This window comes from Bubalus kerabau, chromosome 18 (genome assembly GCF_029407905.1).
Source record: "Bubalus kerabau isolate K-KA32 ecotype Philippines breed swamp buffalo chromosome 18, PCC_UOA_SB_1v2, whole genome shotgun sequence".
Classification (NCBI taxonomy): Eukaryota; Metazoa; Chordata; class Mammalia; order Artiodactyla; family Bovidae; genus Bubalus; species Bubalus kerabau.
The window spans coordinates 73,800,221-73,812,723 of NC_073641.1; the positions used below are offsets into that span (position 1 = coordinate 73,800,221).

At 51.9% G+C, this 12,503-nt stretch overlaps 1 protein-coding gene across 1 annotated transcript in view; it reads right to left on the minus strand.

The window, feature by feature from the left end:
* AHRR (aryl hydrocarbon receptor repressor) overlaps positions 1 to 523 on the minus strand; it is an 86,521-nt gene extending 85,998 nt beyond the window's left edge. The window contains exon 1 of the mRNA XM_055554852.1: positions 433 to 523. Within this exon, the coding sequence (XP_055410827.1) occupies positions 433 to 523 (91 nt within the window). The remainder of the gene's footprint in view (positions 1 to 432) is intronic.
* Between the last annotated feature and the right edge of the window lie 11,980 nt (positions 524 to 12,503).

Here is a 12,503-nt window from a genome sequence, read left to right on the forward strand (position 1 = left end):
GGCGCTCCCTGCCGGGAAGGAGGGGGCTGAGCTGCACACCCCTAGCTCTGGGGCCCCCCACCCTCACCAGCTGCCATGGGGAGGGCTCAGGGGTTCGGTTCCAAGTCTCCCCCCAACCCCTAGCATCTGCCCGAAACATTTCCGAGGGAAACTGGGCCAAGAGCTAAGGGCAATTGGCCCAATTCTCCCAAAGCCGGGGGAGGGGGCTGTCTGACGCTCCCAGGTCGGGAAACTGACTGACCACAAGCAATGGAAGTGCACTGACGTCCCTCGAAAGTTCTTGTTTTATTTTTAGGTGAGGAGCTGCCGGTTGGACCCCCGGGCCTGGAGACGTGAGGATGGGGTGAGTGGAGGGGGACCCTTGGCGGGATGGCTCTGCGCGCGGGTCTCCACCGCGGAGCCGGAGTGGCGGAGCGCGCCCGGGGCACTTACCCGGCCGGCGGGGCGCAGAGGCTCGGGCGCGCCGGCGGGAGGCGTCCGCCGGGACCGGGAGCTGTGTTGGCACGGCTGCCGGCGCTCGCATCTCAGGGACCAGGCGGCGGCTGCCGCCGCGAAAGGACAGCTCCACCCCGGCACGCGAGCCGCCCCGCCCCGAGACGACCGAGCCCCGGCGGCGGTAGGGGGCGCGCGCGTGCACCCCGCGCGGTCCTGGTCCCCGGGTCGGCTCGTGCATCCCCGCCCGGATGGTCCTGCCCTGCGCCCCTCTCTCCCCGTGGTCTCCGAGTCCGAGTGAGCCACGGTGGGCTCGTGCCCTGCGTCTCTCGCGTCCTCGTGGAACACTCAACTCTCTGTCGCCTCCAGGCTGCGCTGTGCCCCTGGGGGCCCGCATGCTCCCCGCGGGAGCCCCGGACTCTATTCCTCGCCTCCAGTCAGGGGCCCCTTCCGCCCGGCCAGCTGAGGCAGGTGCGCACCTAACCGCGGTGCGGAGGTGCAGGGTCCGAACTCCCCTAGCCGCTGGGTCCATCCGGATCAGAATGTGTAACGTGAGCGTAGCATGTCCTGCTCTACCTGCTTCGGTGGGGTTATTGCTAAAACCAAAGGGTCTTACAGTTTCAAATATTAATATAGTACTTTTAACCTTGCACCTTCCAGGAGGAAGTCTTGATCCAGACTTTTCTGGTTCACAGGAGCTAAGGCCTCCAGGTGACCCTTCCCATCTTTCTGGCGCTCCTTCCCTCTCTTCCACCCTGACCCTACTACCCTCCCTCCATCTTGGTGGACATGTCCGGACTTTGGAAGGCCCGCTTTCCCTCACTGGGTTGGAGCTGCATATCTGGCCCAGTGCCTCCCAGACATCCATGAGCCTCACCTCACACCCTGGGCTCTCCACAAAGTCTGAAGGGTCCCCGGAGACCTTGGCCCAGGGAACTCCTTGTGTTGCCATGGCAATCCAGACCCTCCCTAGTCCCCAGGGAACCTCGCACTATCTTCATGCAAGCCCACAGCCAGCCCTGATCCCACCCCCACCCAGAGCCCCGGTCCCATCCTGACCTCACAGACCACAGGCCTCAGGACCTTGGCACTTGGTCCTGCTCCCGGATATCTCTTCTGCAGATACTGGCAGGACTGGTGCTCTGATCCTCTGTCCTCAGAAAGAACATCCACCCCAGATCAAACCCTGCTGTCCATCTCCTCTGCCTTTCACAGGGCTTATTCTTGCCTAAAATCACACAGATGTTTCTTGCTCCAGTGTCTAACAGGCAAACTCACCAGTTCTATTCACTTCTACCTGAGGAAAAGCAGAGTCCCCACTCCAGAACAGGGACTCAAAGTGTCATCTTTTATTATTATTATTTTACATTATCTTTTGACATGGAGCAACATGCAGCTATGTGGCTGTATTTTTTAAGTAGTTAAAATCAGCTGCTGTATCTTGATCCAATTTTTGTAAAGTGCATTATGCACAGAAAAACTCTGGGTGCCTAACTCAGATTACAGGTGAACTTTCATTTCTTTTTCCTTATTAAAAGTTCCACAATTTCTGATTATTTTGCAGAAGCATGGAGTACTTTTGAACTACTTTCATTGTTTTCCTTTTTGTTAAAAAGAAAGAGTAAACACATGTAAGACGTTGGGAGGGTACATCTTGGATGGCAGGGGTAACAGGGTCCCCTCTGTGAAGGCCAGGCCTGTAGGGGACCCTCAGAACAGGACGAAGGGTGGAGACCCCTGGGTGGGTGCCCGAAGAACACGGAGCTTTGTTTACAGAGACCTGCATCCACTGCGTCCTCTGGAGCTTGCTGCCCGGGCATCATTCCTACCCACCCACCAGCCCTCTGGGGAGCCCGCCTGAGTGAGACACCTCAGTGCTTCTTGCAGCCTCTTCCCAGGGCCGCCCTGCACCTAGTGCAGGAGAAGCCAGTGTCCACACCCTGCCCCCGTCCCCCCGCCACTCCAGTCACCCCGTCGGCTGTGCCTGCCCCAGAGCCCATGGCCTCTGCAGACCTGGGGGCCGTCACTGGGACTGGACACAAACACGGCACCCCTTCCCAGGGCGGTGAACCCTCTGAAGTCCCAGGGACTCAGGGTGACCCCCTTTGTGAGAGTCCCTGGGTGCCATTCCCACCACGACGAGGGTGACTCTAGGCCTCCTGGGCAGTGTTCTCAGGAGGTCAGCAGGACACAGTCCACACAGATCGGGCAGACACACGACAGTTTGTGGGTGCCCTGTTTTATTCACCATCATGTGGAGAAGGAAATGGCAACCCTCTCTAGTGTTCTCGCCTGGAGAATCCCATGTACAGGGGAGCCTGGTGGGATGCAGTCCGTGGGGTCGCAGAGAGTCGGACACAACTGAGCGACTGAGCAGTGTGACCACCCTGCCCACTGCCCCCCACACTGTTTCCCTCTGGGGCTGCGACTCCGGCGGGGTTCTCTTCAGAACCTCCCCTCCCTCCGAACTCAGGAATCCCAACTGCAAATAGGCTCCAGGTTGTTGAGTCTGCCCCTTCTCTCCGCCCTCCTCGCCCGGGCAATGAAGGTCCAACCAGCCGGGACAAATTCCTGTTGCCTGGATCATTTGTCCTTCTAGGGTTGGAGGGCAGCCACTACCTGGCTTAGAAAAGAGACCACCCCCCCAGGTGCCTTCGCTGCTCACTGGGTGTCTGCGTCCATGCCCCAGACTTGCCATCCTGGGAGGTGGGTGACAGGACCACTACACAAGCCTGAGTGCCATCCCTGCTGTGCCCGCCTGCCCTCCCCCAGGGGCTCACCGGTCTGCTCCAACCCCCCCACCCTGCCCTCAGACAGCCAAGGCCTCCTCAGGGGTGGACAGGGGTGTGCGGTCACTCTGCAGGTGCCCAGCACAGGAGCCAGGCCACACAGGCCCGGGGGACAGCATGTTGCCCAAGCAGCCCTCGTTCAGGGCTGGGCTTTCTCTGTCCCCCCGCTTGGGGGGGGCACAGACTGCCGCAGTGCCCCCTCCCTGCCTGAAGCCCATCCCTGAGTGTGCCTCGCTAAGTGTGCCTCGCTGAGTGTGCCTCCCTGAGTGTGCCTGAGTATCCCTGCATGTGCCTCCCTGAGTCTGTCCCGTGTGTGTATCCCTGAGTGTGCCTGAGTGTCCCTGAGTGTGCCTCCCTGAGTGTGTCCAGTGTCCGGTGCATGGCCAAGCAAGGCTTCCCACTCCAGGGCACAGAACGGACGAGGGACTGTGCTCTCCGGCCTGGCAGGGGGTCAGGATCCCCAGGAGCCCTGCTTGTGAAGAGGGTGCAGCCAAGACCCCCAGGCTCTGCCCTCCCCTCCTCTTGCTCCAGGGGCCTCGCAGTCGCTGCTCCTTCTGACTGGAATGATGTCCTGCATTTCCTTCAGCTTCAGGCAGAGGCCACCCCTGCCTGCCTCACTCCCGACCTTTGGGTTTTTTGTTGTGGGGTTGGTGGGGGGGTACTTTCACCTATTAACTTCATCCCTAACCTGCTACAACCTCACAGCGCTGAACCAGCCACTGTGGGGGCAGAAGAGAGGGGGAGGGGAGGGGAGGGGAGGGGAGGGAGGGAAGGAGAGGGGAGGGGGGAGGGGAGGGGAGGGGAGGGGAGGGAAGGATGGGCAGCTTGCTACAGCTACTTCCTTTCTTGCACAACCCGCTCCCCATGAACGATGACTCACTTGGTTTTCTTTGAACCTGCCTTGTTCCCCCACATCCTTTGGTGTCCAAGAAGCGAGCCTTCTGCAGCTCCTTGAGTCAGGCCGCCTCAGCCCCCGCCCCGCCCCGCCCCGGGGCCCCCCTCCAGGCTCTGTCCACCGGGGGCCAGGCCCCTTCTCCATCTGGGCTTCGGAGCATCCTGCAGCTTCCCAGTTCGAGGATCATGGGGGACCTTCTCAGAAACTGTCCTGTTGGGCTGAGGGCGGCTCCCCAGAGTTCCCTGCTCCTGTCTGCGCCCCTGCTCCCCTGCGGTCCTGAACGCACCTTAGCTCTGGAAAAGGCTCTCTTCTGTTCTGAATTTCTATTCCCCTCAGTTTGCTCTGTTCTCTAGCTTTTTCCCTTCCAGATGTTCTACTTCCATTGTGTATCATTTCTTTTTTTTTTCCTATTAGAAACTATTTTATTGAAGGATAGTTGATTTACAATGTGTTATTTTCTGCAGTATGGCAAAGCAATTCAGCTATACATATATATCTGCATTCCTTTTTATATTCTTTTCCATTATGATTTATCACAGGCTATTGAATATACTTCCCTGTGCTGTATACAGCAGCATCTCATTGTTTATCCATTCTGTACATACTAGCTTAAATCTGCTTACCCCAAACTTTTACTCCAACTGTCTCCCTATCCCCCTTCCCCTCGGCAACCACAAGTCTGTTCTTTATGCCTGTGAATCTCTTTCTATAGAAACTTAATTTCTTGTTGGTAAGAAGAGGAATACTGTCTTATTAGCAGCATTTTATAATTTAATTTTACATTCTTACTTGTAAAATTTCATAATAATATTTAGTCTAATTTTTTTTTCTACTTTACAATATTGTATCGGTTTTGCCATACATCAACATGAATCCACCACGGGTGTACATGTGCTCCCCATCCTGAACCCCCCTCCCACCTCCCTCCCCATACCATCCCTCTGGGTCATCCCAGTGTACCAGCCTCAAGCATCCTGTATCCTGCATCAAACCTGGACTAGTGATTCATTTCATATATGATATTATACATGTTTCAATGCCATTCTCCCAAAACATTCCTCCCTCTCCCTCTCCCACAGAGTCCAAAAGACTGTTCTATACATCTGTGTCTCTTTTGCTGTCTCGCATACAGAGTTATCGTTACCATCTTTCTAAATTCCATATATATGCTTTAGTATACTGTATTGGTGTTTTTTGTTCTTTGAGTAGAAGTGGTTCTTTTCTAACAGACGCGATGTCTTCGGCCGTCTCCGAGACTGTGGACGTCAGGAGTTCTGAGCTGTTCCTCAGATCCTTGCTCTGCCCTCTTACAGGTGCCGAGTGAACCGTCCGGCGCTTCTCACAGAGGGAGGCACTGCTCCGGGTGGACAGAGCGCTGGGCCTGTTGGGCAGTGCATACCTGTGGGCACTATCTCAGAGGGTGGCTCCTGCTCAAGGGTGGAGGGGCTCCCTGTTCAGGGAACCCTCAGCCCCCACCAGCCCCTGCCCTCCTGAGCCTCCCCAGGGTCTTAGGACACTGACTGTCAGTTTTTCCCTGGAATTTGCCGTTCCTAGATTCTGGGGGCAGACGTTTACCTCTCTGCTTCTGTGCATTGTTGGAAGAAAATTTCAATGAGACCTCATTGCTAGAAACTAGTCTGAACCTATATGAACCAGGTGAGGGCCCAGCATAGCTGGCCTGGAGTGGGGCCTGGTGGGAAGAGTGGCTGGGTCCAACGGGCCCCCTGTGCACCCACCTCTGCACGAATAGAGCAGGGCCAGGGCATCCTTCCTCCAAACCCCAGTCTAAGCACCACTTACCACATGACCTTGGCCAAATTATGGGTCCTCTCTGAGCCTTCACTTTCTCATCTATAAAACAGGCAAATATAGACCAACAAAACAGACAGCCCAGAAATAAATCCTCACACTATAGTCAGGGATGCTTGACAAGGGTGATGTCTTTGCTTTTTAATACACTGTCTAGGTTTGTCACAACTTTCCTGCCAAGAAGCAAGCGCCTTCTAATTTCATGGCTGCAGTCACCGTCCACAGTGATTTTAGAGCCAAGAAGAAGAAACCTGTCACTGCTCCCACCTTTTCCCCTTCTATTTCTCATGAAGTGATGGGACTGGATGCCATGATCTTACCTTTTTAAATATTGAGTTTTAAGTTGGCTTTTTCACAGATCATTAGGGAAATGCAAATAAAACCCACAAATAAGATACTACCTCACACTTATTAGGATGGCTACTGTCAAAACATTGTGCAGTTGCTTCAGTTCAGTTCAGTCGCTCAGTCATGTCCCTCTCTTTGCGACCCCATGGACTGCAGCACACCAGGCTTCCCTGTCCATCACCAACTCCCAGAGTTTATTCAAACTCATGTCCATTGAGTTGGTGATGCCATCCAACCGTCTCATCCTCTGTCGTCCCCTTCTTCTCCTGCCTTCAATCTTTCCCAGCATCAGGATCTTTTCCAATGAGTCAGTTCTTTTCATCAGGTGGCTAAAGTATTGGAGTATCAGCTTCAGCATCAGTCCTTCCAATGAACACCCAGGACTGATCTCCTTTAGAATGGACTGGTTGGATCTCCTTGCAGTCCAAGGGACTCTCAAGAGTCTTCTCCAACACCACAGTTCAAAAGCATCAATTCTTTGGTGCTCAGCTTTCTTTATAGTCCAACTCTCACATCCATACATGACTATCGGAAAAACCATAGCCTTGATTAGACAGACCTTTGTTTGCAAAGTAATGTCTCTGCTTTTGAATATGCTGTCTAGGTTGGTCATAACTTTTCTTCCAAGGAGTAAGTGTCTTTTAATTTCATGGCTGCAGTCACCATCTGCACTGATTTTGGAGCTCCCAAAAATAAAGTTTGATACTGTTTCCACTGTTTCCCCACCTATTTCCAATGAAGTGATGGGACCAGATGCCATGATCTTAGTTTTCTGAATGTTGAGTTTTAAGCCAACTTTTTCACTCTCCTCTTTCACTTTCAACAAGAGGCTCTTCAGTTCCTCTTCGCTTTCTGCCATAATAGTGGTGTCATCTGTGCTCTGAGGTTATTGATATTTGTCCCAGCAATCTTGATTCCAGCTTGTGCTTCATCCAGCCCTGCATTTTCCCATGATGTGCTCTGCATATAAGTTGAATAAGCAGGGTGACAATATACAACCTTGATGTACTCCTTTTCCTATTTGGAATCAGTCTGTTGTTCCATGTCCAGTTCTAACTGTTGCTTCCTGACCTGCATACAGGTTTCTCAGGAGGCAGGTCAGGTGGTCTGGTATTCTCATCTCTTGAAGAATTTTTCAGTTTGCTGTGATCCACAGTCAAAGGGTTTGGCATAGTCAATAAAGCAGAACTAGATGTTTTTCTGGAACTCTCTTGCTTTTTTGATGATCCAGCAGATGTTGGCAATTTGATCTCTGGTTCCTCTGCCTTTTCTAAACCCAGCTTGAACATCTGGATGTTCACGGTTTACATACTGTTGAAGCCTGGCTTGGAGAATTTTGAGCATTACTTTGCTAGTGTGTGAGATGAGTGCAATTATGTGGTAGTTTGAGCATTCTTTGGCATTGCCTTTGGGATTGGAATAAAAACTGACCTTTTCCAGTCCTGTGGCCGCCTCTGAGTTTTCCAAATTTGCTGGCATATTGAGTGCAGCACTTTCACAGCATCATCTTTTAGGATTTGAAATAGCTCAACTAGAATTCTATCACCTCCACGAGCTTTGTTCATAGTGATGCTTCCCAAGGTCCACCTGACTTCACATTCCAGGATGTCTGGCTCTAGGTGAGTGATCACACCATGGTGATTATCTGGGTCATGAAGATCTTTTTTGTACAGTTCTTCTGTGTCATCTTGCCACCTCTTCTTAATATCTTCTGATTCTTTTAGGTCCAAAAAATTTCTGTCCTTCATTGTGCCCATCTTTGCATGAAAAGTTCCCCTGGTGTCTGTAATTTTCTTGAAGAGATCTCTAGTCTTTCCCATTCTATTGTTTTCCTCTATTTCTTTGCATTGATCACTAAGGAAGGCTTTCGTATCTCTCCTTGCTATTCTTTGGAACGTTGCATTCAAAGGGGTATATCTTTCCTTTTCTCCTTTGCCTTTAGTTTCTCTTCTTTTCATAGCTGTTTGTAAGGCCTCCTCAGAGCGCCATTTTGCTTTTTTCTGTTTCTTTTTCTTGGGGATGGTCTTAATCACTGCCTCCGATACAATGGCACGAACCTCCGTCCATAGTTCTTCAGGCACTCTGTCTATCAGCTCTAATCCCTTGAGTTTATTTGTCACTTCCACTATATAGTCAAAAGGGATTTGATTTAGGTCATACCTCAATGGTCTAGTGGTTTTCCCTATTTTCTTCAATTTAAGTCTGAATTTGGCAATAAGGAGTTCATGATCTGAGCCACAATCAGCTCTCGGTCTTGTTTTTACTAACTGTATAGAGCTTCTCCATCTTTGAAGAAGATGCTTGGTTGTGTCCAAGTCTTTGTGACACCATGAACTGCAGCACACCAAGCTTTCCTGTCCTTCATTATCTCCTGAAGTTTGCTTAAACTCATGTTCATCGAGTCGGTGATGCCATCCAATCATCTCATCCTCTGTCACCCCCTTCTCCTTCTGCCTTTAATCTTTCCCAGCATTAGGGTCTTTCCCAATGAGTTGGCTCTTTGCATCAGGTGGCCAAAATATTGGAGCTTCAGCATCAGTCCTTCCAATGAATATTCAGGATTGATTTCCTTTATGAATGACATCAGGGTAATCGAAATAGATGCCCCAACCACTAATGCCAAAGAAGCTGAAATTAAACAGTTCTATGAAGACCTATACTGTGGAAAATTCTGGAAGAGATGGGAATACCAGACCACCTGACTTGCCTCTTGAGAAACCTATACGCAGATCAGGAAGCAACAGTTAGAACAGGACATGGAACCGCAGACTGGTTCCAAATAGGAAAAGGAGTACGTCAAGGCTGTACATTGACACCCTGCTTATTTGACTTATATGCAGAGTACATCATGAGAAATGCTGGGCTGGAAGAAGCACAAGCTGGAATCAAGATCGCCAGGAGAAATATCAATAACCTCAGATATGCAGATGACACTTTCTTATGGCAGAAAGTGAAGAACTAAAGAGCCTCTTGATGAAAGTGAAAGAGAGAGTGAAAAATTTGGCTTAAAGCTCAACATTCAGAAAACTAAGATCATGGCATCTGGTCCCATCACTTCATGGGAAATAGATGGGGAAACAGTGGAAACAGTGTCAAACTTTATTTGTGGGGGGCTCCAAAATCACTGCAGATGGTGACTGCAGCCAGGAAATTAAAAGACGCTTACTCCTTGGAAGGAAAGTTATGACCAACCTAGATAGCATATTCAAAAGCAGAGACATTACTTTGCCAACAAAGGTCCATCTAGTCAAGGCTATGGTTTTTCCAGTGGTCATGTATGGATGTGAAAGTTGGACTGTGAAAAAAGCTGAATGCCGAAGAACTGATGCTTTTGAATTGTGGTTGTTGGAGAAGACTCTTGAGAGTCCCTTGGACTGCAAGGAGATCCAACCAGTCCATTCTAAAGGAGATCAGTCCTGGGTGTTCTTTGGAAGGAATGATGCTAAAACTGAAGCTCCAATACTTTGGCCACCTCATGCAAAGAGTTGGCTCATTGGAAAAGACTGATGCTGGGAGGGATTGGGGGCAGGAGAAGGGGAGCAGAGGATGGCTGGATGGCATTACCGACTCAATGCACATGAGTTTGGGTGAACTCTGGGAGTTGGTGATGGACAGGGAGGCCTGGTGTGCTGCAATTGATGGGGTCGCAAAGAGTCAGACACGATTGAGAGACTGAACTGAACTGACTGATGAAGACCTACAAGACCTTCTAGAACTAACACCAAAAACCAGTCAAAACATAAAAGTTGGCAAAACATAAATGTTGCAAGATATGGAGAAAGTGGAGCTCTTGCCCACTGTGGGTGGGAATGTAAAATAGTGCAGTCAAGTGGAAAACAGAATGGAAGTCCCTCAAAAAATTAAACATAGATCTACCATATAATCCACCACCTCTGGGGTTATGACTGAAAGAACTGAAAGCATGGTCTTGAGGAGGAACCTGTCCACCTGGGTTCACAGCAGCACGTTCACGACAGCCAAGAACTGGAAACAGCCTGAGTGTCCATCAACAGATGAGGGATGAACGCACGGTGGTCCATTCATACAACAGGTGAGTATTCAGTCTTAAAAAGGAAGGAGATTCTAAGACAGGCTCCAGCATGGGTGAGCTTTGAGGACCCGGTGCTCAGCGATGTGCACAAGTCACGGGAGGACAGACCCTGCAGGACTCGCTCACACAGGGACCCAGAGGAGTTGGGTTCTTGGAGAACAAGGGGTGGTGGGCGGAGGCGGGGACTCAGTGTTCACGGGGACAGTGCTGCAGCCTCATAGGATGAAGAGTCACATGGAGGGTGGTGTGAGGCTGCACAACACTGAGTGCACTTCATACTGGTGAGCTGTGCACTTCAGTCCAGTCCAGCTCAGTTCAGTTCAGTTGCTCAGTCGTGTCCGACTCTCTGCGACCCCATGAATCAGAGCACACCAGGCCTCCCTGTCCATCACCAACTCCCGGAGTTTACTCAGACTCACGTCCATCGAGTCAGTGATGCCATCCAGCCATCTCATCCTCTGTCGTCTCCTTCTTCCCCTGCCCCCAATCCCTCCTAGCATCAGGGTCTTTTCCAATGAGTCAACTCTTCTCATGAGGTGGCCAAAGTATTGGAGTTTCAGCTTCCGCATCATTCCTTCCAAAGAACACCCAGGGCTGATCTCCTTTAGGATGGACTGGTTGGATCTCTGGATCCTTGCAGTCCAAGGGACTCTCAAGAGTCTTGTCTAACACCACAGTTCAAAAGCATCAATTCTTCGGCGCTCATCTTTCTTCACAGACCAACTCTCACATCCCTACATGACCACTGGAAAAACCATAGCCTTGACTAGACGGACCTTTGTTGGCAAAGTAATATCTCTGATTTTAGCTGTGCACTTAAAACTGGTTAAAATCGTAAACTTTTCATTATGCATATTTTCACCATCGTACAACAGGTAAGAATCTCTGCCTTTACCCATTTTCCCAAGAGGTACGTTCAGACTCTCACACAGGCTGGCTTACTGGAGCCTCTAGCCTGGACACCGATGAAATCCTCACGCATGCCCTGGCACACTTTCATGCTCACAAGTCACCCTCACACTTCCCCTTAAGGGGAGACGCAGTGATGCGGCCATGCCGCACACTGCTCCTCACATCAACTCCACCTGTAGCCCCCGACCCCCAACCCTGGGCCCCTGCCTGCTCCCACTTTGACCAGGCTTGCCTGGACTGAACAGGTGGCTCCCCCAGCTGGCTGTGGTGATGAGCGGTGATGAGGGTGGTGACCAGACGACCACCCTCTTCGTGGAACTGGGCTTGGAAGCTGGATGAGAAAGGTGGCATCTCGGGCACATCCATCATGTTCCTGGGAGTCAGGGAGCTATGCCTGTGGAGAAGGAGTGTGAGAGCAGGCAGCCAGGGGTGGGGGCTGAGTGACCAGGCTTGAGGCAGCAGATGGCCTGGCCCCCTGCACGGCCTCGCCCTGAGCCCCCCAAGGCTGAGCTGGCTTCCGGGCAGCCCTTCCTCTGCCCCATTCCCGAGCCGACTCTCAGGGGCTCCGGGCCGGCCTGAGCGTGGAGCATCCTGACAAAGGAAAAGGCCCAGAGCTGTTTCCATCCTCACGACCGGTGACCCGATCCCTCGGGTTTCTCTGTTGCTTCTGGAAATTCCACGCCTGAGGTCAGGGCTCAGGTCTGGGTGAGACCCAGGGTCAGGCAGCCCTCCAGGCGGCACAGCACCGCCCCCGTGTGGCCAACTGGCACTGAGACCAGTCGGGTGTGGCCCTGGAGGGAAGGGGTCCCCATCTTCCTGTGTGCATGCCTGGGCCGGGCTTGGAGACCCCCAGCCTTTAACCCACCTGCCTCTCCCGCGGCAGCCGCACCCCCAGCCCACACACCCCCACCTGTAATGCAGTGGTACAAACCCGAGAGTCCACTGAGAGGGTCCATGCAGAGCATATACCAGACCACCCCACCTGTGCACCTGAACTGCCGTGTGTACCCCTACTACCCACCTGTGTGTCCCCACCACCTGCTTGTGTACCTACACCAACTGTGTCCTGTGCCACCTGAGTACATCTGTATCACATCAGACCTCTTTGCAATTCTGCAACTTCCCTCTCCCTCACTTCCCTGAATCAGGGGACATCCTCAATCACATGTGCACAGGTTCCTGCCTGCAGCCGACCTGCACTGAGAGCAGATGAATCAATGTCTGCTCTGTCTGGGCACAGGCCCCAGGGATCTCCAGAAATTAAAGG